Below are 25367 nucleotides of genomic sequence, written 5' to 3' on the forward strand. Positions count from 1 at the left end.
CAGAGAGGTCTGGCACCAGCTGGCAGAGTGACCCGGGCCCTGTGGCTGCTGCCCTGGCTATGCAGCACCAGAGTGTGGGGGGCCTGGGAGACAGGCCAGGGCCACCGCGACTGTCTGGCTGGATCAGCTCTCCCTGGGAGAGAGAACAGCCCCAGGATCCCCATGTAGACAACTGAGGGCACAAAGGCCTCGTCCACTGGGTGGGATTGACCTTGAAACCTACAGTATCCGTGACTGATCCTGCTTAGTAGAGAGGATGACATGGTAGTTAACAAAACGTAAGTAGGTTCGTAGAAATCCCTCTAATCAATAACAAGAATTATTCAACTTAAAGACAAAGCTTGTTCAACTCATTGATAACTGAAATTGTCATGAGAGACAGTGTACTGTGTCTGTAAAATCATAAATAATTTTCCATCATCTAAAAGTGTGAGCAATTCAATGAAACATCACAAGATATAACCTCTTTGTGATACCCAACAGCACACATACAATCACCATCACCCGACTTCATGTTTTTGCTGCTTCAGCGTAGTTTTTTGGAAACTACATAATCATCTTGAACAATGATAATATATGGACTGGCTGTCACATTTAACAGTGTTCCTCTGTTTTGTCCATTGCCTATCAACAAGCTTTTTACCTGTCAAAAAAATAATGATGACTGATCAGAACTTCAAGAATGGGTGAAGGCTGAAAAATGGGAGGTATGTGCTGTGCTGCTCCCTGGAGAGAGAAAGGGAGAGAGAGAGCTGCTCTGTGCCTGCAGGAATCTGACGTGCCAGAGCAAAATCCAAAATGAGCCACAGCAAGGGCAGGCAACCCTCCACCCAGCAGCAAAATCATCAAACTTTTAATGACTTGGGCAATTACCCCTAGTGAGCCTGCTTAATGGCATCCAGAGGACGTCACTATACACTGCTCACTAGGCTACACCAGCCTCTTCCCGACACTAACTTGCAAGACTAATGTCTACAACCATCATTGTGTAGATCCACAAAAATCATGACAGCAGCTGAGCTTGGCTCTGAGAAGTAGGTGAAAGACCCTGAAAATGCTCAAGGAGTGCCACTGGCTGTGCTGTTATTATTTTTTGTGGTTCATGAGTTGGTGCTTTAAACTCCTCTTTTTGAAGGCCATATTTCACAAAACCACTGGCAAGACATTGTACTGTGTATATGTAAGAAGGAGACAGAGATTATGAAAAAATGTAAATGTGTTTGAGTCTGTGTGTGATTTGTGTATCTGAGTCTCAAAAGGTAATAATTACTGTGAAAACTATAAATCAGGAGAATCAGCCAGGGAGGTGCTGTTGTCTGGTTGTTATCTAGCATTCATTTACAATCAGCGTGTCAAGTCTGGCTGATGACTCTGCTGCTGTGTTGTAAGACCATCACTTATGCAGGGCATGGCACAGGAACTGGCTCTTCACCATCCTACAGTATGCATGAAAGGACCTCTGCTGCCTTCTTGTCTCATTCTGTATACCTTGCAGCAGAGACACACACTTATGTGGACACAAGGCAGTGTATAAAGCCAAAATTGTACATTGTAATTGTAATTTTTGTACAATACACTTCATTATTTTGAACTGTAGAATGTGTTGTGATTATTAACAAGTCTAACTATTGGTAATGACTTGAAGCAAAATAAAAAAAAAATATCAGCTGAATTCACTGCCTGTCTCAACACTGCACTCACAATTCCTGATAGCAATTACAGACCTTCTCAGCCTGTGCCACGCTGTGGTATAAATCCTGAAAGGTGAACAGCCCTCCCAGAGCACTTGCAGTGATAATGCAAGGAGTCCCCGCTGTCCTCACACAACATCCTGTAGAGCAATACTATCTAATTAGCCCACTTAACAACTTTCATTTTAATGCTATGAGTATGGATAGCTAGCAGCAGAGCAGCATGGATAAAGATTCAAATTGTCTCCCGACAATGGGGACCATATGCTAATGGCTATCCCCCCTTGGTTAGGAGCACGCCCCAGGGAGATGGCACTGTGTGCTTCATGGCCCATGGAAAAAAGAGAAAGACACACACGCATACATCACTTTACACCATAGCTTTATTTTAGCACAGCAGCCTATTGTCATAGCAGAGTCTCTGCTGAGCCAGCTAAAACCAACTAAATGCAAGCTGAAATGCCTGTGTTCTGCTGATAAACTTTCTCACAAATTATACCGTGAGACATTTAAAATCTGATGCAAACACTAGACTTTGGGAGACACATTAATAATAAGCAATATCTCTCTCTGCAGCTCCACTTTTCTGTGAGACAAGAGAGCAAAACCTCACTTCCTTCGCATATGAACTAGAAGGAATGGATCACATGAAGAGTTAACTTGCTCACCTAGCGATCAGTTGACAACCTGTTTTCGTGTAATTTCCTCTCTTTCCTTTTTTTCTCTGCTGTCACAGGTCATTGCATACAGTGTAGATACTAGAAATGAGCCAGGAGTGATTCCTCCCCTGCCCTCCTGTTTGGATCCCACCCAGAGCCAGGTGTTATACTGATAATTGGCCCACAGTGTGGATTTTTGTTTCGCACTTGGCTGAACTGCTAGCCTCACAGTAACAGACAGATACACGGTTGGAGTACCGATTGGCTAGTGCGGTGAGCTATCATGTTATAACCCTCAGGAGAGAAAGCTCTACCTCCATTATATTTCTGTGTTCACAGCAAAATGTTGCTCCACCTGTAAAGGAATCTAAATGATAGTTTGAGGGAGCGTTAACAAGATGCGTTCTATTTTGCCCAAGCGAAAACTACGCATCTTTGTTAATTGGTATAATTCGTCAAAATCTGCGCTCACCATTCCTCAACTTAGCTCTTGAATCAAAGGGAACGTAGCTAAAAAAGAAATGGACCCAGCCTCCCTGCTATAGATATCCAAGCCTGTTATTCTTGTTTCAAACAGACGAAGGCTGTTTTGTACAGTGTTTTGCTGTTTAGGAGTTTATATTTAATGTGAGCAGACAGAGTGAATTCCAGCTCTCTGCTTCTCTGTGGCTAGACGGGACCAGTGTAGCCGAGGCAGAGAAGGGTGCTGTGTGTCCTGCTGACCCAACCCAGCAAATGAGAGGGTGCTGTGGTGCAGTGGCTGCTCCTAATTACTACCAAACAGCTGCAAACACATAGGGCTACAGCGAAGGGGCCCAGCCATACTGCCAGGCCAGGGGACAAACCCTACAGTGTGGGGAGGCCACAGGCGGCCCGCTGTGCTCCTTGCTACCCTCAGTTCACTCCCACGCCATGAGGCCCCCGCTGCAGCCCAGCGCTCCTGCTGCCTCATCAAGTTCTCTGGCTGAAATTGCAGGGTGGCAGGGGAATCATGTCTGTAAATACGACTGCACTGACAAAGAAATGTCATGGTCCCTGTTCAGCTGGCTGGGACTTTGGGGAGGGAGGTATGTCTGTTTAGATCCATGCACACCATGACAGCTGCTGAACTCTGGTCCAAGGCAGGAAGGGAAATAGAGGGAGACTGTAACCTTCAGACAGGTACAGAGCGGACCTTTTTCAAACAGACGCAAAACAAAGATACAATAGGATCTTGTGAAATAAGACAAGAAATATGTCATTTACAATACATACATAAACTTTTATAGATATGACTGCTCAACCTTTGACAGTTAAAAAAAGTTGTTTGTCTTGTATGTGTACAAAGTCAAATTCTGACACTCACCTGTCTGTTCCTCTCATCCATGATCCTGGTGATCTGTATCTTCTTCCGCCCCATTGCTGCGTCCTTTCCCGTCTCTCTGACACTTCAACAATATCAGAAAAACAACACGCTGTCTTCCACCGCTCTCCTAGCACATTGTGCAACAGTCTCTCTTTTCTCGTATACACTCTTTTACTCTTCTCAATACACTCTTCGCTCTTCAGCAAACCACAGCACGATCTGCAATAGGACAGAAAGAGAAAGACAGAGACAGAGCGGGAGAAAAACAGAAAGTTAACTTGACACTTACCAATGTCTCCTTAGGCACTTCAAAGCACCAGAAAGCTCTGTGTTCTGTTCTCAAACACATTCAGAGTATGAAACCCACATGTTGTGCCCTTATCTCCTCTGCTGTTGAACCACAGCTGAAGTCATTGAACAATGGCTTCACACTTACAGGGCAGCAGCTACCATATTTGAACTATACATAATTTCATGCATTACTTCAGACAATAGCAAAAAGAGCTGGTAACACACATTCACCAAAATAATCTAAATAATAAAAAATAGTTCAGCTACTGACATAAACCATGATGAATAGATGAATAGTTTGAGCTTTTATAGGCTATGTTTGGCAGCTTATATTTTGAGTAATGAAACTAGATTCACTTAATCTCTATGTTTTGATAGAGCTTTACAAAACTACATCCACCTTCATAGAGAAAGTTGATCTGCCGTCCCCTGCTTGCAGAGACAGAGCAGCAACATTTTCTTGCCCTTCCTGAGCTGACCCGCCCTGATGCCAGCTTTGCTCTTAAGATGATTAAGAGAGCACCCAGTCTGGAGTTGACAGTAGTTGAAATCTCCTGGGCTAGAGGAAAAGCCGAGTGGGGGGGTGGAGGGGGGACTGAGAAGGGTGGGGGGTATATTCTCACATGAGATTGTAACCTGGCCATTGGTTCAGACTGCACTGTTCCCAGGGGTACATCTAACTCTGTCCTGTCTCTGCTTCTCTACAAGAAGAGATATAGCCCCCTCCCTGGAGGCGTATCCATCACTTACACCCAGCAAATAGAAAGTGTCTAAACAACTACATCTCCCCTATGAGTACAAATGTAAAAAGGTTAACAACTCAGGCCATTAGATGCAGTCAGCAGTTGTGAGGCGAGGAAGCCAGGGGCCGAATTGACAGTGAAAACGAAAATGACCAGTTCCAGTGGCACACAGTCATTATGGGTTACAGATGGACTGGCATTATGGTGTCTGGCTGTCTGAATCGGGGCTCCACTGTAGGCAAACTTGACTGAGATCACCTCGCTAACTACCCACGCATGGCTGCGGGAGCCAGGAAAGTAACCGCCTGAACCCCCGCAAAGAATTTCCCCAAACCACATCACAACAGGCCAGGGAGAATGACAATGTTCTTGTTCATTCACCATTTCACACACAAATTGACGGAGCAGTGTTCAAATTAGAGGGAGGTCAGAGGAGTTCAACTCCTCCACCCTGAAAGTAGAATTTGTGTCATTTACAAAAAGTGATCATTTCTTACCCATTACATTTTATTAATATAGGTATATCAACTTATTCAGTTAACTCACTGTTATAAATCAGTGTGCATTTTAAAGGTATACTATAGAGGACTTGGGCTACCTACACACCCACTGAAAATACAGTCTCTATAGATACAAACACTGCTACACACTTCTAGAGAGAGGGGTTACTTCTGTATGCCTTTAAATAATAGAAATTTGAATTTCTTCAGTGATTTTGTTTTGTACATTTCAGGTAAAGGAGATTCTCTCCATCAGATTTCATGACAAAATTTCAAACAGAGTTTTGGTTTTACAAATAAGCTCAAAGCTTGTTGCTAAATCAACAAATGATGAACCGAAAAGATAGCAGGCCACCGCAATGTGTTTTATTTGCATAATGACATAATCATTTCTCAGTGTGTGTTTTAAACTATGTGTGATCTATATTGGTGACGGGGTGTATGTGTGTTTGCTATTTGCTATCAGTGGTTATATCAAAGCTTTATTTGTTGTCAATGTGCTAGTTTACTGCATCCTATTGTTTCATATGTGCGTCTGTGAGCGAATTTAGTGTTGGTTTAGGAGAGCTGATCTGAGATGGACTAATCTGTAATAATCTGTTGAGACTGGTTTGAATTGACCACAACAAATTCTGTTCTTGGAAAGCGTGCTTATGTGAATGTGTGCATTTTTATCAATCTAACATGAGTGTAGAGCTCCATCGACAGAAAATTAATCTGCAGCTATTTTGATAATTGTTTTAGTCATTTTTTAAGCAAGAATACCAAAACATTTGCTGCAGCTTCTCAAATATGATTGAAACTTTTTTGTGTCATACATGATAGTAAAGTAAATAACTTTGGATTTTGGATTATTGGTCAGACAAACCAAGACATTTGAAGATCTCACGTTGGGCTGTAAGACATTATGTTGGGCATTTTTCACATTTTCTGGTATTTTATAGACAAAATGATTAATAAATTATTGAGAAAATAATCAGCAGATTAATCAACAATGAAAATAATCATTAGTTGCAGCCCTACATGAGTGTAAACAGTGTGTCCTACCTACAATAACTGTCTGCTCTTCTAAAACACTGCATCCTTGCTCATTTTATAAAAGTCCAGTAAAACTGTGGATCAGAAAGAATTGAGACACTCTCACACATAAGCATGCATGCACACATCCTTTCCTGTCTTTATACAGAGGAGCTGTCACAGTACGACAGTTCAAGTCTAGAGGCATAATAGATTGTGTCATGACATTTGTCTTACACAGATATGAAATGACAAGCTGAGAGGGCCTTCAGACTGCAGGTGTGCCACGCTGTCAACATAGTGCCCACATTCATCAAAAGTTAGTCAAAAGCTATACTGTAACATCTTGCTGACAAAACCTTACTTTCAGGGTCCATTTAATCTAATACTGTGGTTGATCATATCACAACATACTTCACTGTGCATTGAATAACACAATTTCATTCCTCAGAACTAAGTGGGAAATTTTCAACTGGCATCACTACCCAGATATACATGTCAGGAGATGGTCAGATTACAAAGGAGAACAATGTCTGTACTGTAGCAGAGTACAAGTTTGTGAGGTGACACTCCGGCTTCTCTTGAGTGTTAGAACGGGACTGTTTATGGCCTAAATCATGTGCTCTTTGTGCGTGTGTGTGTTTATGTGTGTGTGAGAGAGAAAAAATAAATGCACAAAGAGAAAAGTAAAGGGGGCAAAATGAGCCTAGAAGCAAGAGCAGGCCAATACATTAATACTTGTGTACTCGATGTAAACAGGAACCTTACTGCAAAAGTTCAACCTCAATAAGTCACATATATATCATCCTGTGAATGATGACGGGCAAAATAATAGTTTTGGTCATCAAACCTTGTTTGTAGCGCGTTGTACAACAGCATATCATCTTATTCTCTTTAAAAAGACCTTGATATGATACACCTGGCCAACTTTAATATAAAGCAGTCCAGCACTTCTGAAAGATGCTTACCAAACATTTGTAACACATAAATCAATGTGCAGAGAATATGTCGCCATAGGAACGACCACATCAGCGTGAAAGAAAGTCAATATGACATGTCTAACACAACAACGCCATGCCTTAGTGTACCTGTTAAACACACATGCAGTTTTGGCATATACTGTGTCCAGTGCTGGGCAGTTGGACCAAAAATTTGTATCACAGTATTTTTTAAGATTAGGGTGGTTTTTCATGGTTTCATTTTTTTTTTTTTTTTTGGGGGGGGGGGGGGTTGTTTTTTTTGCAAGACTGGGCCTTTATATAGGCTTATAGTGGCTTCTTCTACTGTCAGGAGTACATAGAGTTTACATGAATCACTTCAAAAGTTTGTTTCTGAGTCTGCATGAAAGTAAACACAGGAACTAGCTACCTGTAGCAGCATTATGGCTAATTGTATAGAGCTCTATGTCTGGGGCAGTTTGCCGGTTAACTGTACCACCCAAATATTCATCTGCACACGACAGTTTGTTTACATGTCTGAGGCTGAGGTTTAGACTGTAAGGAAACTAAAAAAACTAAGTGCAATGACAGATTGTCCCATGGACTGAGGACGATTGTGAGTCATTTTACTTTGAATGGTCAAGCATATTTATTTGAGCTGGAGTACACAGAGAGGAGATAAAACAACTGAAAGAAGGAAAACAAAGAATGGAGGCAGAAGGGCAACAGGACAGTCAGGAAAGTCAACGTACAGTAACGGTTACCGAAGTTAGTGAAGAGTAAAACTTTTTTTGTTGTCTGCCAGACTCAGAATCTATATCTAGAAGTCTCCACAGATGAGAGTAATCCAAGCTGTGTAACTACTACACATTGATTTACAGCGTTAATCAACATTTTCATCCTGGAGATTGTTTCACCTCCACAAAATCAACTGGAAGAAAAGAGCGAGGCCCGCTGGATCAAACGTTCAGCTCCACATGGCAAGAAAAATGCGATTACAACACGTAATTATGTGTGTGAGGAATTACAGTATGCAAGTCTCTATCATCCAGCGGTAGTCCATGAAAACTGGTCAGTGTGTATCTTGTCATTTTACCCTTGCAATTTGGAAATTTGCAGACATGAACCATTTTATTTCATCTACTAAGTTACTACTTCTCCAGCATGAAGAGACGCTGAGCTATCCACAGCCTCAGACGTGAAGAAACCGACATACAAACTGCCACGGATGTAGTTCACTATGCAGTTAACCATAATGCTGCTACAGTGGATAGTTCCTGTGTTTACTTTCATTCACTCACAAACAAACTTTTGAAGCAATTCATGTAAAAATCAGTAAAGCAGTAGTAGGCTGACAGAGGTTGCCCCAATAACCGTCATCATACGCAAGGTCTTGTTCGCTCAAATCTCAATCTGAATCTCTGGAATCTCAATAACGTACCTGGCTAGCTGGCAAACTGTACCCAGCATGCTGTATGAGGGTGTAATTTTGTAAATGTACAATTGTTAGTGTTACAAATTATTTAGGTGTAACAAATTGTTGTGTGCTATGGTGTTTTGCTCTCTTAATGAGAGTCAGTTGTGGGTTACTATTAATTGTTGTGTTATATATAAATATATATAAAGTTATAAGCGTTAGTAAGAAGGTTACGCAGTTAAAAGGGGTCCCCTTTCAAAATACTCTACACAGCTTGCCCAGACCGTAGCACTCTTCGGCGACTATATATTTTGCCGCGTATTGAAATGTTACAGCAATTATTTCAGCTGTGCACTGGTATGGCGGTATACGAAAAATTCACATCGTATGGGAAATTAAAACCGGTATACTGAAGGAATTGGTATACTGCCCAGCACTAACTGTATCTATACCAGGAGATAAGCATTACAGTAGTTTTTGACCGGGGATGCACTGATCCACTGTGAGACTGGTCAAGGGCCAGTCTGCCTCCTCCTCCCTTAAGACGGACCATCGAGACACTGAGAGGCTTGATGACAGACCTGGCCCTTTCACAATCAATAAAACATGGTCAATTCCCAGTGTAATTACTGAATCCAGCACATTCTCCTCCCCTCGTCTGCTTGTAAGTCTGTGTTAACTCTACGCAAAGTTGAGGCATTACGCCCTCACCTGTTGTCCTATATAAAAAGATAACATAAAATAATATAGTAGATTTATGTTGCAGGGTTCACCTAATCAACAAAAAAATGTGGCCAATGTTATTCTGTATGTTTGTGGTTTAATAAACTGAATCAACTAAATCTACACAACTATAATCTTTTCCATTCCACACTTCAAGCATCCAAATGAAATCTAATATATTAAAGGTTATTTGAAAATTCATCCTATCTGACTTGCGTTACAGAAGCACCCACTATGTGCGGCAAGCATGCCTCCACTTCTTTGAAGGTGATGGACAGCAGCCAAAGTCTTGAGCATAGCCGTGACAGTTGCACTTCCTGTGCAAGGCAGCGTTAGCCTCAGTATCCTACCACAGGCCGTGGGCAGACAAGACTCAACTTCCTGCCCCTCCACTTCCTGTTATTCAGGACACTTCTGCATGCCCTCTGTGGGGGAGTCAGCGGGAGCTGGAGAGATGGAGAGGAGGAAGAAAGGGAGGGACCACCTTGGGGACACCCTTCCCCTCTGATCCTTCCCCTTATTACGGTCCTGGCTGTAAGTCCGAGACTAAACAACAACAGAAGCTCATCTCTTGTGGCTTCAATTTGTGTGCTTATTATGTTTACTGGAAGGATCATTACACTGGCTGGACGACGTGCACACGCTGCTCTCAGCCACTCACTTTACAATTAGTAGGCAGGGACCTTTCCTTGTTATTCAAACACTCTGCCGGTTACGTAAGAATGAATCACAGCTCTCACAACACAAGTTAATGTGCATTGAAACAACATCATTATGACAGAACTACATTTCTTGCAACTCACACAGTAATCTGATGTGAATTGATATGGGGATTCTGTGAAATAATCACTGACAACGTTCTTAAGTGTATCAAACTCAGAGTGTCAACACTCTGGCTCAGTTATGATTAGCTTCTGGCAGACTAGAGACACAAAGTGAAGCAGCCTAAATCCACAGTTTTACCGATTTGTTTCAATGGAGCCTTGACACCAGCGCAGTGGGAAATGAACATCCACCTCTTTGTTCTTGCTTTCATCAGGAGGTGCTGTACCTGTAAATGGGGCTGTTGGCCAGAGGGGAGTGGAGGCAAGCCAGCCCTCTCACGCTCTCTCCCTCTTCCCTTTTGTGCAACAGCGCTTATCTCCCTCTCCAGCAGTGAAAGGCAGGATTGTGGCCCCAGCAGCATCACTAGTGTTAATGTCTCCTGATGCTAATCTGACACACGGCTGATCCCTCAACAACCACTTTCTACAACGCTTTTTTTTCAGCCTTCTTTCTTTCTTTCTTTCTTTCTCGCTATCTCTCATAATTTCTTCCTTTCTCTTTTTCTTTCTTTCTTTCTTTGAACTCCTGTTATACATTCCCTCACCTCAGTTTCCAAGGCAACTAATGAGATATAATTAATAAGAGCTATCGCAAGGGCATGCGAACAAAAAAGTGAAAAAGGAGGCTTTGAGAAATGTAGAGAGAGGTGGAGTAGTCTGCAAAACATGTACTTTCTGCAGCACTTCCCCTTCCTCTGTAAAGCATTGCTTGGGGTGACGTTTCTTGTAACGGAGAATGATTTAAATAACATTTAAAGAGGTGGGTAAAATTATTATGATATGAATACCTTGAAGGTGTTGAAGGAAAATCAAATACATATGGTTCACACAAAAGAAAACCCTGTAGGCAACAATCTTGAGATAGTCAGATTGTAAATTCAAGACTGGTAAATCTTCAGTAGATTGCTTACAGGTTTGAAGCCACGTAAGCAGGTCGTCAAACATCATTCTTGTCTTATTTCATTAAGCAATGTTTTCTCCACATATTGAATCAGTCTGAACCTAACACAATCAACTAAGATATAAAAATGTATTGTTCAAATGGAGACAGTGACCTGCACAGTAGGGACAGTAACAAAGCCGGCAGTGAGAGCCTGCACTGAAATGGCAGCCAAGCAGACAGCGAGTGGTTAATCTGCCCTGATGACTGGTAGCTCAGTCCAACTCTCCAATGACCCAGCTGTAATCCCACATTGGATCAATGCAAGTTCAAACAATCCTCCATGCTGCTAGCACCTTGCTTGGGCTGGGGGATGGTGCTGTAAGACAGGGACCAAGAGACAGAAAGCTACTTAGCACCTCCAAAATGACATCAAAAGGAAAGAAAACCCCACAGGAAGGACCTGTTCTCACTGAGAAAATGTTTCACTGTAGGCCACATTATTCAGTCGCTCCTCAGATAAATAGTGGACATGTATCCAATCTACAAAATCTGAATGACGATGAGTGGATATAACAACCAATAACCAAAGGACATCATATGCTGACAGCACTACCAGACAGACATCCTCCATCTCACTCTCACAGTACTGTCAGGGGATGAGAGGACTATGCAAGGTGACTTTGACTAAGTGCCTTGGGGTTTCATGAGAAAACGCCATTGACATTACATTAATTTCATGTCTCTTTTTTAACTGACTTAGTGCCACAGAGCCCTGGATAGCAGGAAAAAAATGAAACAGACATTTTTTTTTTGCTTTAGCTTCAAGGCAGCGGGGATCCAGAGGCCAGGAAGACAACAGTGACAAATAGGTGACATGATCAGCCACCAACTTTTTCATTACTTTAAGAGTCATCCAACAAAGGGGCGAGACATTCGCAGAACAGGATAAATGTTAGTCAGAAACTTTCCACTGCACTTCTCGTATGTTTGGATTTGATAGCAGGTGTGTGTATGAAAGAGAGACAGAAAGACAACAAGAGCGAGAGAGAAGAGGATGGAGAGTCAGACAGAGAGAGTGGGAGAGAGAAGACAGTATGACTGTGTTAACTATCTGGAAAGATGTAAGGGAAACAAGACTAAAAGAAGCACCCCGCACCCATCCCATCCCACCTCTGTGGTAGTGTGCGGCAGCGGCGTTGTAACATAATTACTGCTGGGACACTTCTATTCCCAATGATCCATTTGCGTCAGTCAGGTTTTCGAGCCCAGCCAATGAATGGATTCTCAGTTTCTCAAGGATAAAGAGATGACCCTCTCCTAACAGTTATATCCATTTCATGTAGAAAAGCTACTCCTTCTCAAGGTAAATCCCTTGATGCATATTTGAGTGAAACTTTTTGAACAAAGAAAATGATGATAACTTCCTTGATGCACGAGTAGGGTGATGAATTATGTCTCATTAAAAATGAATGCGCTTGACAACTGAGAAATCATAGACATATAGTACAGTTTCCATAGTGTCCTACTAGCCCTGCTTGGTGCCTCTCATGTATTACAATTACATTTGAGTCACAGAGCTAAGCATCAGATTTTCTGAAAAATAAATACCCAATGATCTTTTACAAACCCAGCAAGTTATTTAACAACACTTACTGATGTTCTGAAGGTATTTTCAGAATCCTCAAAGGGTTTTCTAACCATCTGGATAAAAAAATATTCCATCTGCTACAAGATAAAAAAGATTTTTAACACGTCTCCCAAGTTGCGCTTTTTTCTAATCCAAAGATGGAATTTACATATCCTTTGTATCAGTTATATTGACATTTATTGCTGTTACTTTCCAATAATTTTCATACAAAATATTAACATTTTCTTATGTTTCACAAAAAGAGCAAGGACACGTCATATTATGAAATACAGTCGCAATTTGAAAAGCAGATTAAAAATCTTTTAAATAGTGCAGCAGACAAAAAAAATCATCCAGATGGTTAAAAGAGTCTTTGAGGACTGTGGAAAAACCTTCACAACATAAGTGTTGTGAAACGACCTTCTAGGTTTTACAAAGATCACCATATATTTACTTTATTAGAAAATCAGATACTTAGCTCTTTCACACAAATGTAATGGTAATACATGAAAGGCACAAAATGGGGCCAATAGAGTTTCAGTTCCTGTTTGCAGTGGTTATCAACATGGGGCCCCATAGCCAGGGTGTCCGCAAAATAAATTAATTGCGCCAAGCTGTGCAATAAAACAAGTACACCTATACTCATAGAATCTGGGGTTTCGGTATGTAACTACTCCTACCCCTGTTAGCTTTGGGCCAATAACAACTCTGATATGATTGTGACACATCAGTGGACATCTGTTTATGTTTTAAAATGGGGGAGCAAAGTTCAAAATATACATAATTGGTCAGGGGTGTGGGGGTCCTCCCCCAGAAATAAGATTGTAATTTAAAACAAATTTCCTTCATTTCTACACCACTTAACCTCTTGGATTAAGTCAAGAAACAGCCAACTGCACTAGTCTAGATTAATTAGACTGAGGAAACTATGAAAACCAAAAATGTATCAAGAACATATACAATATGTAACTGGGTGGATCAGGACAAGAAATGATTATTAGAAGAATGTCTGTTTCATATTCGAAATTATTTTTATAAAAACATTATGCCAGTTCGGCATTTCGGCAACAGTATAATCCTACTTTTAACTAATGTAAAGTTTAGCTGGAGTCAGTGGGCCAAGCAGATTAATTCAACACATGCTAGCCTATCTTTTCCTACATTCTATTTTCAGTCAATGATCGCAATTGAGCTAAACGGCATGTTTCTCACTTTTGAAAACAGTCAGACTCCTGTGACAGACTGTGAGTGACAGCGAAAACATGCTGTAGCAAATGATCGGTGATGGGTTTGATTGAACCAACTCAAAGGATGGTCCAAAACTGTGTGATTTTTTTATTACCTGTTTTTGTCAGTTGCTGAAAATAGGTAAATGATCATTGACACAGGCTGCATAAATATGATCACCTGGTTGCGGCGAATGTATGATGATTTGGGCTGCTTGATTATGGCAAAAATCATAATCATAATTTTTTGGTCAATATTGACATCACGATTATTTAACACAGTTACTCGTTGACTTTGGAAACATTGAATTTCCTTGAACTTTAAATGTAATTCAGCCAAAAAACAAATAAAAAATAAATGTCTTATGATAATAATAATATGATAATAATAATATAATATAATATATATAGACTTTAACTTTTGATATATGATGTGTATTATAATGTTGTTTTTATTTGGTATATAAAATGTAAGAAAGGATCGCTGAAATGCTACTCTCGTCCTTTTTGGCCGCTCCAAGCACCAGTACCGTAACAGCACGGATTCGCAAACTATGGTTCAGTTGACCGCAGTGAGATGAACTAAGCATGCCACAGCCTGGCTGAGAGTGAGTTTGGGCTTTTAGAGGGGGGTGAAAGCAAACCACTGTAACGGAGCCGTGGGTGCTGGATTTATAACACAAGACCTAACGGGAGCATCACTGTAAAACGGAGTGTGGCACAATAATCGTTTTATCTCAATTATCTTGTTTTCATAATCGTTGGAAGCCATAATTGTGATTGAAAATAAAATTTGATTAATCACCCAGCCCTAATGATGATAAGTTTATTTTTAAAAAGACAAAAAGTGGAGTAGCAAAACCATAACTTCGCTCCTCCGAATTGAACAATAAGGATGCATTTGCTCCATTTGTTCCATTGCTCAAGTGCCTTGGGACATATCACATCAATCTGTCATGAATGACTCACTTCACTCAGGGCACAACAAATCATTCCTGCTGCTGCTTAGCTTGGCTTATTGGCTAACTAGCTAGCTGGCAAGCATGGAGAAATATTTGAGACAGCCCACGTCGTCAAGTGATGCTAAGCCCCAACTAACTAAATTGAGAAAATATGACAACAGTTATATCGTTTGGTTTTATTGAGAACAGCGATGGGAGACCAAAATGCGTCATGTGTCTTCAGGTGTTAGCAAACGAAACCATAAAGCCAGCCAAGCTAAAGTGACATCTGATTACAAAGCACCTGGAATTTGAGGGCAACACAGAAGAATTTTTCCGTCGAAAGAGGGAGGAGTACACCCCCCAGAAAACACGGATGGTGAACCTGGCCCACCGAAGGCTTCTTATTTGGTGGCTCAACGGATTGCTAAAAGGAGCCACACACAGTTGCACAAGAAATACTTCCAGAGGGATTTGAAATGTGTGCAGTTATGCTTGGGATAGAGGCAGCCAATTAACTGAAAGCTGTACCTCTCTCAAATCACACCGTGAGGAGGGGAACTGAAGAACTCTTGGTTGATATTCAGTCACAGCTACTGGATAGATTGCGCTCCTGTGAGCAATTTTCTATTCAGTTGGACGAATCAACAGACATTGTCAGTGTGGCTCAGTTGATTGTTTTGGTTCGCTATCCATGGGAATGGAACATTTTGGAGGATTTTCTGTTCTTCAAGGAGGTGCCCAGGAGGACAAATTCTGTCAAGTTGAGTCCAAATGCAATTTGAATAAAATGGCCCTCTGTTTAAAAGTATATATGTGGCCTTAACATGATTCAAATTGAAACGTGTTTCTGTTCGTCACTATGAAACAGGTCTGACGTATTTAGGTTGAAAAGTTTTAGAATACAAATAGTTCCAATTAGGGCTGCACAATATATCGTTTCAGCATCAACATCGTGATGTGCACATGTGCGATAGTCACATTGCAGGACAAGCAATGTCAAGTAAGACAAATTAACTCAAACACGTCATGCCACAATTGTTGATGTACTCTGGTGAAGGGATGCACTTTATTAGTTTATCAAACAACCTAAACAGGCCCTATTAGTCACCTACCGCAAACCTGAAAATGAGCGCTGCCTGTTTTGGTTGTTTGATAAACTGATCAAGTGCCACCATTCGCCAGAGCACATAGCAAACTGATTGCTGTGCATGCAGAGTCTGAGTATCACCTGCCTGTAAACATGCACGCGACACAGCTACTGTCACAGATAATGAGTATGCGTGTATCCCTGTTATCAGCAGCACTTCATCCCGGTGATGGTGATGGTGAAGTTAAACAGTTGCCACCTGCTGATTAAAATGAAGGGGGTTAGCCCCGAAGTTAGCCTCTTGTGACGGAGCATAAATGAGCTGCCCATTGGATACTGACCAGGCTCACTTAAGGTGGACCAGCTATTCTCATTATAGTGGCAGACATCCTTAACAGAGAACAGAGAAATGTCTGGCTGCTGAGTCCCGAGTTCTCATCAGCACCCCCCTCCCCCATCACAATATATATTGCAGAAAAAAAAGATATCGCAATGCCAGTTTTTTCCAATATCATGCAGCCCTAGTTCCAATTGCATCTAAGTACAAATGGTAGTAAGCATATGCTTAATCAGTATTACAATTATGAGGAGATCCTTGGAAAAATTTCTCCCCTGTAAGGGGTCCCTGGCCCCAAAAAGTTTGAGAATCCATGGGCTACAGTATTTGTCAGAGGAGTGAGGCATTATTGTGACTTGAGAAACTTCTCTATTAGGCTCACCTCTTGACCCTTAGAAATAATTTCTAATCAGCCAATCTACAGTATGTCATGCTATATCCATGAAATGCAATTGACAGACTAATGGCTAACTACTCACTTCATATTAACGCCATTGGTTTAACAAACGATGTCTCTGAGCAAAAGCCCTCCATCACCAACATTCCTTATGACAGTATGTCAGTTTAACAAGTCAATGTCTTGACACGGCACAACATCAGTATTCAGCAGTCTTTATGGATGAACACTTGTGTCACACTTTGCTCTTGCTGAGAAAGATACATGTGATATATCTGAGTTACTTTTATTCTCAATTTTCACCATTTCATTGTCTTTTATTGCTTTGTCAGATCATTTTCTGTGAACTGAAAGGGCAAAGGAAGGAGCAACACTTACGCTTAGACACACAAACACAAAAAAACAACAAACTAATGCATGCACGGACCTAGAGGTTTATAAATTTGCATAGCATTACAATGTGGTGTTGTGGTCTGGCATGGTACAATGGCATGTGTCCATTTGCATGGTTGTCTATCATCAGATGGACTTCTCATCAGGGAACAATAATAATGCCAACACCATAGGGAGCAACAGTCCCCCACCCTCCCAGGAACCCTGCGAGCTGTGTTAAGTGCCATGGCAGCCTTTTGATGTTGCGCAGACCGCAACTCAGAAATGGTAAACAGCAAAGATGAACCAAGATCTTCCTCCAGGGGGAATCCACAGTGTAAGGATATTAGGGACGTCATGCATAATGTGTCTCAGCAGCAGCGCATTTACCCGATCTCAACACATCTTTGGAAACACTGAGGATCCAGATTAGACACTGAGATTCAAGATATTCAGTTCTCCCCTAGTGTTTGATGATCAGCAGGCAGATTTATTAAATAAATAGTAAGCGCTGTGGAAAGACAACAGTTTTTGGTACATATACATGTAGTCCATATTGTTTAGGATTATAGTTACTGTGTGCCTTGAGAAAATGTCTGATTTTAATGGGAAAAAAAGCTCAGAATAAATATTTGATTTTCTCTTCCCATTTTTATCATCCACTCGATGCCTCTTTCCCACAGTGTTCCATTACATAAAGGTTTATGCAATCTGAGCAGTGAGGATGGCCATGAGTCATAACAACAGTAAAAGGGGCTAGTTGAAGTAGCATTGTTTTTTTGTTTTTTTATTTCTTACAATTTTATGTCATAGAATTAGTAATGATCTCACAGAGGCCTGTTATTGACACATTTCATGTAAATAAAATAACTGCTAATTTCTGTAAACACTGAGTGACACATGCAGACTCGGAGTGGCTGGTAAATGTGTGAAATTCGCTTTTGTAAAAAGTTATTAGTTTCCTGTAACATCACACTGAGAGACGGTTTTCATTTTGAATAATAAGTGCACGTTCTGAATCAGATTTGTAAATTATTTGTTTTAACACATAATTTGAGAAACAAGAGAGAGATTTTCTCTCTCTATTGTCTCTCAAATCGAAAATCTATTGACATCAATGAACGGCATTCACTGAGCAAATAATCTGAGGGGTATTTCTGCAGCTACAGCCCACAGTTTCTCCCAAATCAGATGATGTGTTCTTGCTGTCACATGAACACTGTGTGCAAACACTGTGATAAAGAAAGAGGGAGACAGACAGAGAGAAGGAGAAAGAGAGAGAGACCCCCACAGGCCCTGCTGCTCGCCTCTCCAGGAATCTTTTCAGTCAAACTGTTTGCCGATAGCCTCTGGTCCTGAGTCTCAGGGCCAATGGTTGATGATGAATGCCCCCCACCCTCCCTCAAAACCCCCAAATATACTCTGAACACCCCTGGCAGTTGGACCAGCGACAGAGGTTGAGGGAAGGAGGGAAACAAAATCAAGAACACAGTCTGACATGAATACAGGCTGGCGACAGCTAACTGCTGGAAACACTACACCATTTTCACCTAGATTTGCAGCCCATGGCACACAGATGGAAAGTGGACTGGGAGAGAGGGAGAGGACAAACGGGCAGACGCACAAACAGCGGGCAGACTCAACACCTCAGTCACAATCACAGTCACACTATAGAGGGCTGGGATTAAGTGACTGGAGCTACAATGACAACACTGTATGAATGCCCTTGATTCAAATAGTAGTTTTAACTAGATGAAAATCTCAAAATTGACAAATATGGCCAGCAAGAGTGCAAGGATTTAAACCGTGAGCTTAGAGATGATATCATGTCTCGAAATGACACTTGACCAGGCTTACACTTCCCCTAAAGTGAGCAAGGTCAAAAAGACATTCTTTCCATCCTAAATCTGCACACAAAACATACTGTATCTCTGCCTAATGTACAACACTTTGGAATCTCGTCGTCTGACTAAAAAAGAACATGCATTAGATTTTTCACTGTTCACGCTGCTGGAGCGCAGCCCTAACAGCAGTGTGGAAGACAACTTTGAACTGCAAGTCAGAGCCCTGGGGTGGACTGGAGCAGCTTCTAGAGCAGAGGGGGGCCAGGTCACTTCCCTTCCCTGTTCATATGGCCGATGTGTGCTACAGAATAATGGGAGGAATCGCATCCCCCCCAGCTGTCCTTGTTCACAGGGCTTCTCAGACAGACAGAAAAACAAGGATATCGCAGGCCAAGCCCCCTTCCTGCAGCTCATGGGGCCATAGGGCCAGCCCAGCTGCAGGGGATCCAGCTCTTCCTTCCAGCAGCCACTGGACTAAGTCAATGGGCTCGCTGTAGGAACTGTGACACCCAGGTCTCACAGCTGTATTTACTACACAAACCATTGATAAACACTTTTTCATGGACTCTACTTATTACCATCATGGGTAACATAAGGGAGGCTAGAATAATTGGTGATAAAGGCTGCAACTGATGTTTCAAATCGCCTATTTTAGCACTCAGTAACAATGCAGTAAACAGCCTCATCACACAGAGCTCACCAGACTTTGAAGAAAGTTTACTTTGCACACAATTCAATTCTTTGTCTGTTCACGATGCTTCTACTTAATCGACTCTATACAAAGCCAGAGAAGTTAAATCTCCAGTGAGAGATGCTTTTTAAGATCTACAGTAGAGCATCAGGAATTCAATACAGTGGGGTATATTAGCAATCATGGGAGATCTTTTGATCTAGTAAATTAGATTATAATATATTCCTTTGATTTGTGTTTTTTTTTCAAAGTCTCATTAAAATTCAGTTAAAATGCAACTCAGCAAAGAGATGTCTTTCTTAACTTCCTTTTCTTTTTTTTTTCTTTATAGATGATTCAACTGAATAATATCACCACAGTATTGTGTAGCAGTATAGTCACCAGCTCTCAATGCAGGCAACTGTGTGTTGTTGTAATCAACAACTAGAAAACAAGCTTAAAAAATAATCACTAACCAAACCACAGGACACGCACGTTTGGCAAGTCTGTCCTCTAAGGGTGGCCCACTCACTTTTGAGATGATGCAGTGTGATTCTGTGGTTTTTCTTGCACTTCAGAAACCCAAAGAAGGAGGAGGTGGCATCTTAGAAAGGTGCTAAATGACTTGACTTCACAAAGTCGTCACCTTTGCTCCACCGCATGCTTCCACAGTCTTCCCTCCCAAACCACACAGTGTGCATGTGTTATTCTTGCTGCAGATAAGAGATGGTAACATATGAAAACTGAAAACAATAGCCAGCAACTGGGGGGGCAAGAAAATATGTATCATGTTTAGCAGAAAAGGGCTTAACATATCATAATTTGATGATAAAAAGTAACTATGATGCTATTTCAGGATTCTATGGCTACAGAGCATGTATAGCATGATAGCTATGTTTGTTTGAGTTACAGTCCGTAACTAGTATTGATGTTGACTGAGAGACAGACTAGGATCATAGTGGTGAAAGCAGATTAACAGCAGATTTAGAGTGCGGCTCTGCTTGAGGATCTTCCTGCTGATTCTCCTGTGTGGTCCAGGTTGGCGAGGTGAAGAGACCTCCAGTCAGGTCTCGTTTGGAAGACAGGAAAAGACGCTGCGGCCTTAAGCTGCTCTGCCCTGCTCAGCAGCACATATGCTGAGTGAGCCAAACGGGGTGGCTTACCACCAGAGGTCTCAGTCAAGGGCAGGACAGTTGAAAGGTCACAGCTAGCTGTCCTGCTATACTAACGGTGCTTCAGCGAGTAATACATTCACCCTCTGAGCTTAAAGCAGGCTATTAGAGCGCCTAAACAACACTGGAGATTCTTAACAGAGTTTCTCACTGCAGGTGACATTCACAGAGGTTATTTAATCACAGAGCCATATGTTGTTACAGCAATCATTTTGGAACTTATTCAATTATATATATTAGGAATTAGGAATATTAGGAAAAGTTTTAAATATTAGGAAAGTTTAAAGAAGCATTTGTTAAGAAAATAAATAACCTTAGTATGAGCTATATCAGTTGACTCAGTGATATCTAAAAAATTAAATTTCAGTGTATTTCAGAAAATTCTAATGTTTAAAAGAAAATTCCTGTAACTTTGAATCAACTACTTAAATGTAAAACAGTAAGTAGTATCTAAAAGCTTTATGTTGTCTGACACCCGCTGCCAGTTCTGGACACTCATGCCCAGTTCAATGGCAGATGATCACAGCACATTAATGTCCTATCTAATGTGCAAATGCCACACAGAAAAAGAGAGCCAGGAATCGAACCCAGGGCCTCCGCGCAGTGAAGTACCACTGCTAACCAAAGGCACACTGTGACACCCACACTGCAGGCACCAGAGTGACCTATTTAGCATGAATCAAACTCAGAAAGAAAAAAAGTAAATTTAAAAGAACTCAACTTTCTCTCAACTTGAAATCAAACTATCAACTATCAGATTTAAATGTATAGTTTAGGCATGCTTGTTGGTTTACTGTACAACAACGGAAATAATCAAACTATATATAAATTGATATGTAGAGAAATAAGATTCATATATTAACAGGTCAGCTATTTGTTTACAAAAAAGAATTACACATTTTTTTTCCTCTCTTTAGTCTACAGTTAACTGCGGTCTAAAACATTATCTGCCAGGCTCAAGATTCTGCATCCAACCTCCAGGTCTCACAGGAGAATGCTGGAATCTCCATATTGATGATGGAGCTCCAATAAACAATGAATCATGTTTCCAAGACGCTTTTGTTAATCAAAGAGAAGGCTAAATGCTTACTGAGTGATATGAGCATTATCATGCCAGTGATCTTTATTTCTAATGACCATAAAAAGATTATAGAAACGAATGCAAGTACGTACTAAAAATAAGAGTAAGAATTAACTGTACGAAGAAAAGGAGAGGAAGTCAATTACTACAATCACCTCAATCTATTTAGGTAATTTTTTCAGCGAACTTACACAAACTTTCTGATGTTTCAGTACCTTATTATAGCCAGTTTTACCAACCAAACTAAATAAAAACTGTATTCAATATTTAATATCTAACTATATGCCAGAAAACACAACTGCACTTGAAGCTCATTTGCCAAATGTACAGACTCAGAAACCAGTATGTTTCAAATGCCACTTCAATGGTACAAAATATGATTAAATAAAGTAAAAATATAAAAAAATAGACTCACAATCACGATTCTCAAAGATTTAAAACTGTTATACAACGTATTATCCATAATTACTGTAATGCTGTAGCTAAATTTGCAGTATAAAAGAACATCTTGGCTTACCAAACAATCAAAGAAACACTATCCTCTTTATTGGACCGAGAATGTGCAGCTTCTATCGCTTATTTTTCAGTCAATACATCGTGGCTTTCAGCTTTCTGGTGTTTTGTCCTCCTTGGAAAAATGTCCTGGGAGGAGGAGAGTGGAGGAGAAAGACTTTCACTCAGTGATTCAGAGGCATCGTGTAAACGCCAGCATTCTCTTTCTGACAACCAGCATTAATTGCAGATCCGACTCGCCCACACACTCCACATTTCTCCTGGAAGGAGAAGCTGAGACGCTGAGATTGAAGTGGGATGAGGAGTGCAGTAAAAGATGCTGCAGCTGCCCGTTCCTCACACCGTCACCACCTCTCATTTCTCCCTTTCCACTGAGAACTTCGCCGACACGTACTAATGCACATTTACAGAGACATAGGGAGCACGCGAACACAACATGTAACAAGGCTAAAACATTTAATAAACAGTGGTAGTCTTTGTGGAAAATCAGCCATTACTACATCATCCTATCCTTGATTAAATGATACAAGGTGGAATCTAATAGTTGTATTATCAGACCTCTCTGTGTGTGTTTGCATAATGGCAAAGGCAGAACATTTGGGGTCTCTGAGGTTAGAGCAACAGTTCACCGCATATGTGAGAGTGACGTTTATGATGGCACTATCTGTACCTTCACAGATAGATTATTCATTCCTTTGACTAATATACGACATAAATTGTTAAAATGATATTCATTTCAGCAGCATTGAAAGAATCCCTCACCCACACATTAGACATAAGAGCTCACGTGATGTGGATCATGAGCAACAAGGCCCATTACTGGCAAGGCCTGGGGCAGCACAGAAGCTAATGACTGCAGATTGGAGGGTGCTTTACTGCTTTGCTTTCGAAATCACTGGCAACCAACTGGTATGGTAATGTACATGCCGTCAGAACGGTGGTAACATAAAATGGACAGAGAAAAATACAAGTGCGCTTTTAATACTGCTGCAACAACTCGTGTCACTGAGGAATTATTTTAGTAATAACATTCGTCATTGGTTCAATCTGATCAGTGAGGGTTGGACTGTAAGTAGTAAAATATTTATGATTGGGGTTAAAGCAATTTTAAATACATGCAACTAAACAATCTATTGAACTCACAACTATTATGGATTCTTATATATAGTTTGGATTTTCTGTCGGTGGATTTCATCCACATAATACTACAAAACAACTTTACAGGTTGCAACACACAAACAAAAATTCCCAGAGACTAGATTCATACTGATTTTAAGAAGTTCTATAAAGAAAACTGTAGGTTTTGTGTATATTTTTTTAAACTGAATAAAACTTACACACACTAATGAGCCATGTATGGTGCCCTACACTAGAGACATTTGAGAAGGTCAGGTTACTGTTGGTCATTTCCCAAGCTGGCCAGGGGTTAAGGTCACAAGAGTCCGAGAGATTCAAACAACCACTACGCAGCGAAGAGTCACTCTCACAGGCTCAGTTACCAAACCCTCCACACACACACAGCGGATCTTAAATGTACTGCGCACTGTCCCATAGCCTGTTACTTTAAATAATAAAATAAAAGTGGGATCTTTAAGTGATCTTCTTAAGCGGTGAAGAGTTTATCTAGAGAAAGATTACCTCCAAAACATGGCACATTACTTCACCTGATTGGGGACATTTCAGCTGACCTTTTTTCAGCTTTAACTGGCCATTTATCCCCATAATTTCCCTTAAATAAAGCATGACTGGATTTACTTTATACCCAGGCAATAGCTACCAGCTATAAGCACTATTAAAGTTCCAGAATAACTGGTGAACTAGTTGCATGACTTTATATCATACAACTCACTTTTATAAATACTAAAAATACTTGCAGTTGGCCAGATAGTCTCCTCTTGTGAAATTAAATAGTAAACATACAAACAACATTGGTGGCAACATCTATGACAATAAAAAAATATTTAATTTCACAGTGCACGAGCTGACCAGCACCAACTAGATTAAAACGCCACTAAGCTGTTATCAAAACTGGCAACCTTTCGCGCTCATATATATAAAAAATAAGATACAGTGAATAATTATCAACTATATTTTAAGTTAGGTTGAGGTGTTTACATGATGTTTTGAAAAGTTACACAATGTGCGTACATATAATTTTCAGTAAACTCAATATCAGACTTCCATTACCAGGATATTGTCACTGAGTGAAATGTAGCCTGCTGCTGTTATGATGGCTCAACAGTGTTATTACATACACATTGATTACTATTTTCCCCCAAACGATGCGCCTGTTTCACAAAGTACAGCTTAACATTTCACACTTTCGACCCCACGATAAACTCCGAGTGAGTTTTTAAGAATAATAATTCACAAATAGACCACCTTGAGGGACTTACAGTTAAGAATTGTCACCGGCGTATTAGTGTTTACGATGAAATCCGTAAAAGTTTCCCGCAATTAACTGATAGCAACAGCGCGCGCGCGTCTGACTGCACCCTTTAAACGGACACTTGGACATTTTACGGCGTGAAAAGCTGACACATCATTTGACATGACAGATGTTAGATGACACGACGCGGTTTTTACATTCTGTATTATCTCACATTCCGCATGTACGCCGACGAAGATACTGTCTCCGTCTCCCAAATCCACTCTACGTCTCCCTCTTGCGCTTTTCTACTCTCACTCTCTGTAGCTGCCGCTGCCACACTCCGCAACATTGTTTCTATTTCCGTTACTCACCTTTACTCCCAAGTCAGTCGCTGTATATAGACACTCTATATCGGTGGCTCCAGTGGATAAACGTAATTTCAGTTCACATTTACACGCTGACTGCTATTTTAGGGGGAGCTGACAAACTCAGAAAAGCCAGTCTCCCTCTTGTCAGCTAGAGACTCCTCCCCTTATCTGACGAGCTGCCTCCCTCTCTCTCTCTCTCTCTCTCTCTCTCTCTCTCTCTCTCTCTTTCTCTCTCTCTCTTTCTCTCTCTCTCTCTCTCTCTCTCACACACACACACACACACACACGCACACACACATACACACACAATCCAACAAAACATTGGAA

The 25367-nt window shown here is 40.9% G+C and overlaps 1 protein-coding gene across 9 annotated transcripts in view; it reads right to left on the reverse strand.

Moving 5' to 3' along the window:
- mef2aa (myocyte enhancer factor 2aa) overlaps nucleotides 1-25367 on the reverse strand; it is a 70124-nt gene that overhangs the window by 40501 nt on the left and 4256 nt on the right. For 6 of the 9 annotated variants that reach the window (XM_042411091.1, XM_042411089.1, XM_042411083.1 and 3 more), the window contains exons 1-2: nucleotides 25044-25193; nucleotides 3696-3914 (exon numbers count right to left, since the gene is read on the reverse strand). In XM_042411091.1, coding sequence (XP_042267025.1) covers nucleotides 3696-3749 — 54 coding nt within the window. In that variant the 5' untranslated portion in view covers nucleotides 3750-3914; nucleotides 25044-25193. Of the gene's footprint in view, nucleotides 1-3695; nucleotides 3915-22305; nucleotides 22431-24697; nucleotides 24799-25043; nucleotides 25194-25367 lie in introns of those variants that run through there. The other 3 variants (XM_042411086.1, XM_042411087.1, XM_042411085.1) reach the window with 3 other exon arrangements.

This window comes from Thunnus maccoyii, chromosome 5 (genome assembly GCF_910596095.1).
Source record: "Thunnus maccoyii chromosome 5, fThuMac1.1, whole genome shotgun sequence".
NCBI classification, from domain to species: Eukaryota; Metazoa; Chordata; class Actinopteri; order Scombriformes; family Scombridae; genus Thunnus; species Thunnus maccoyii.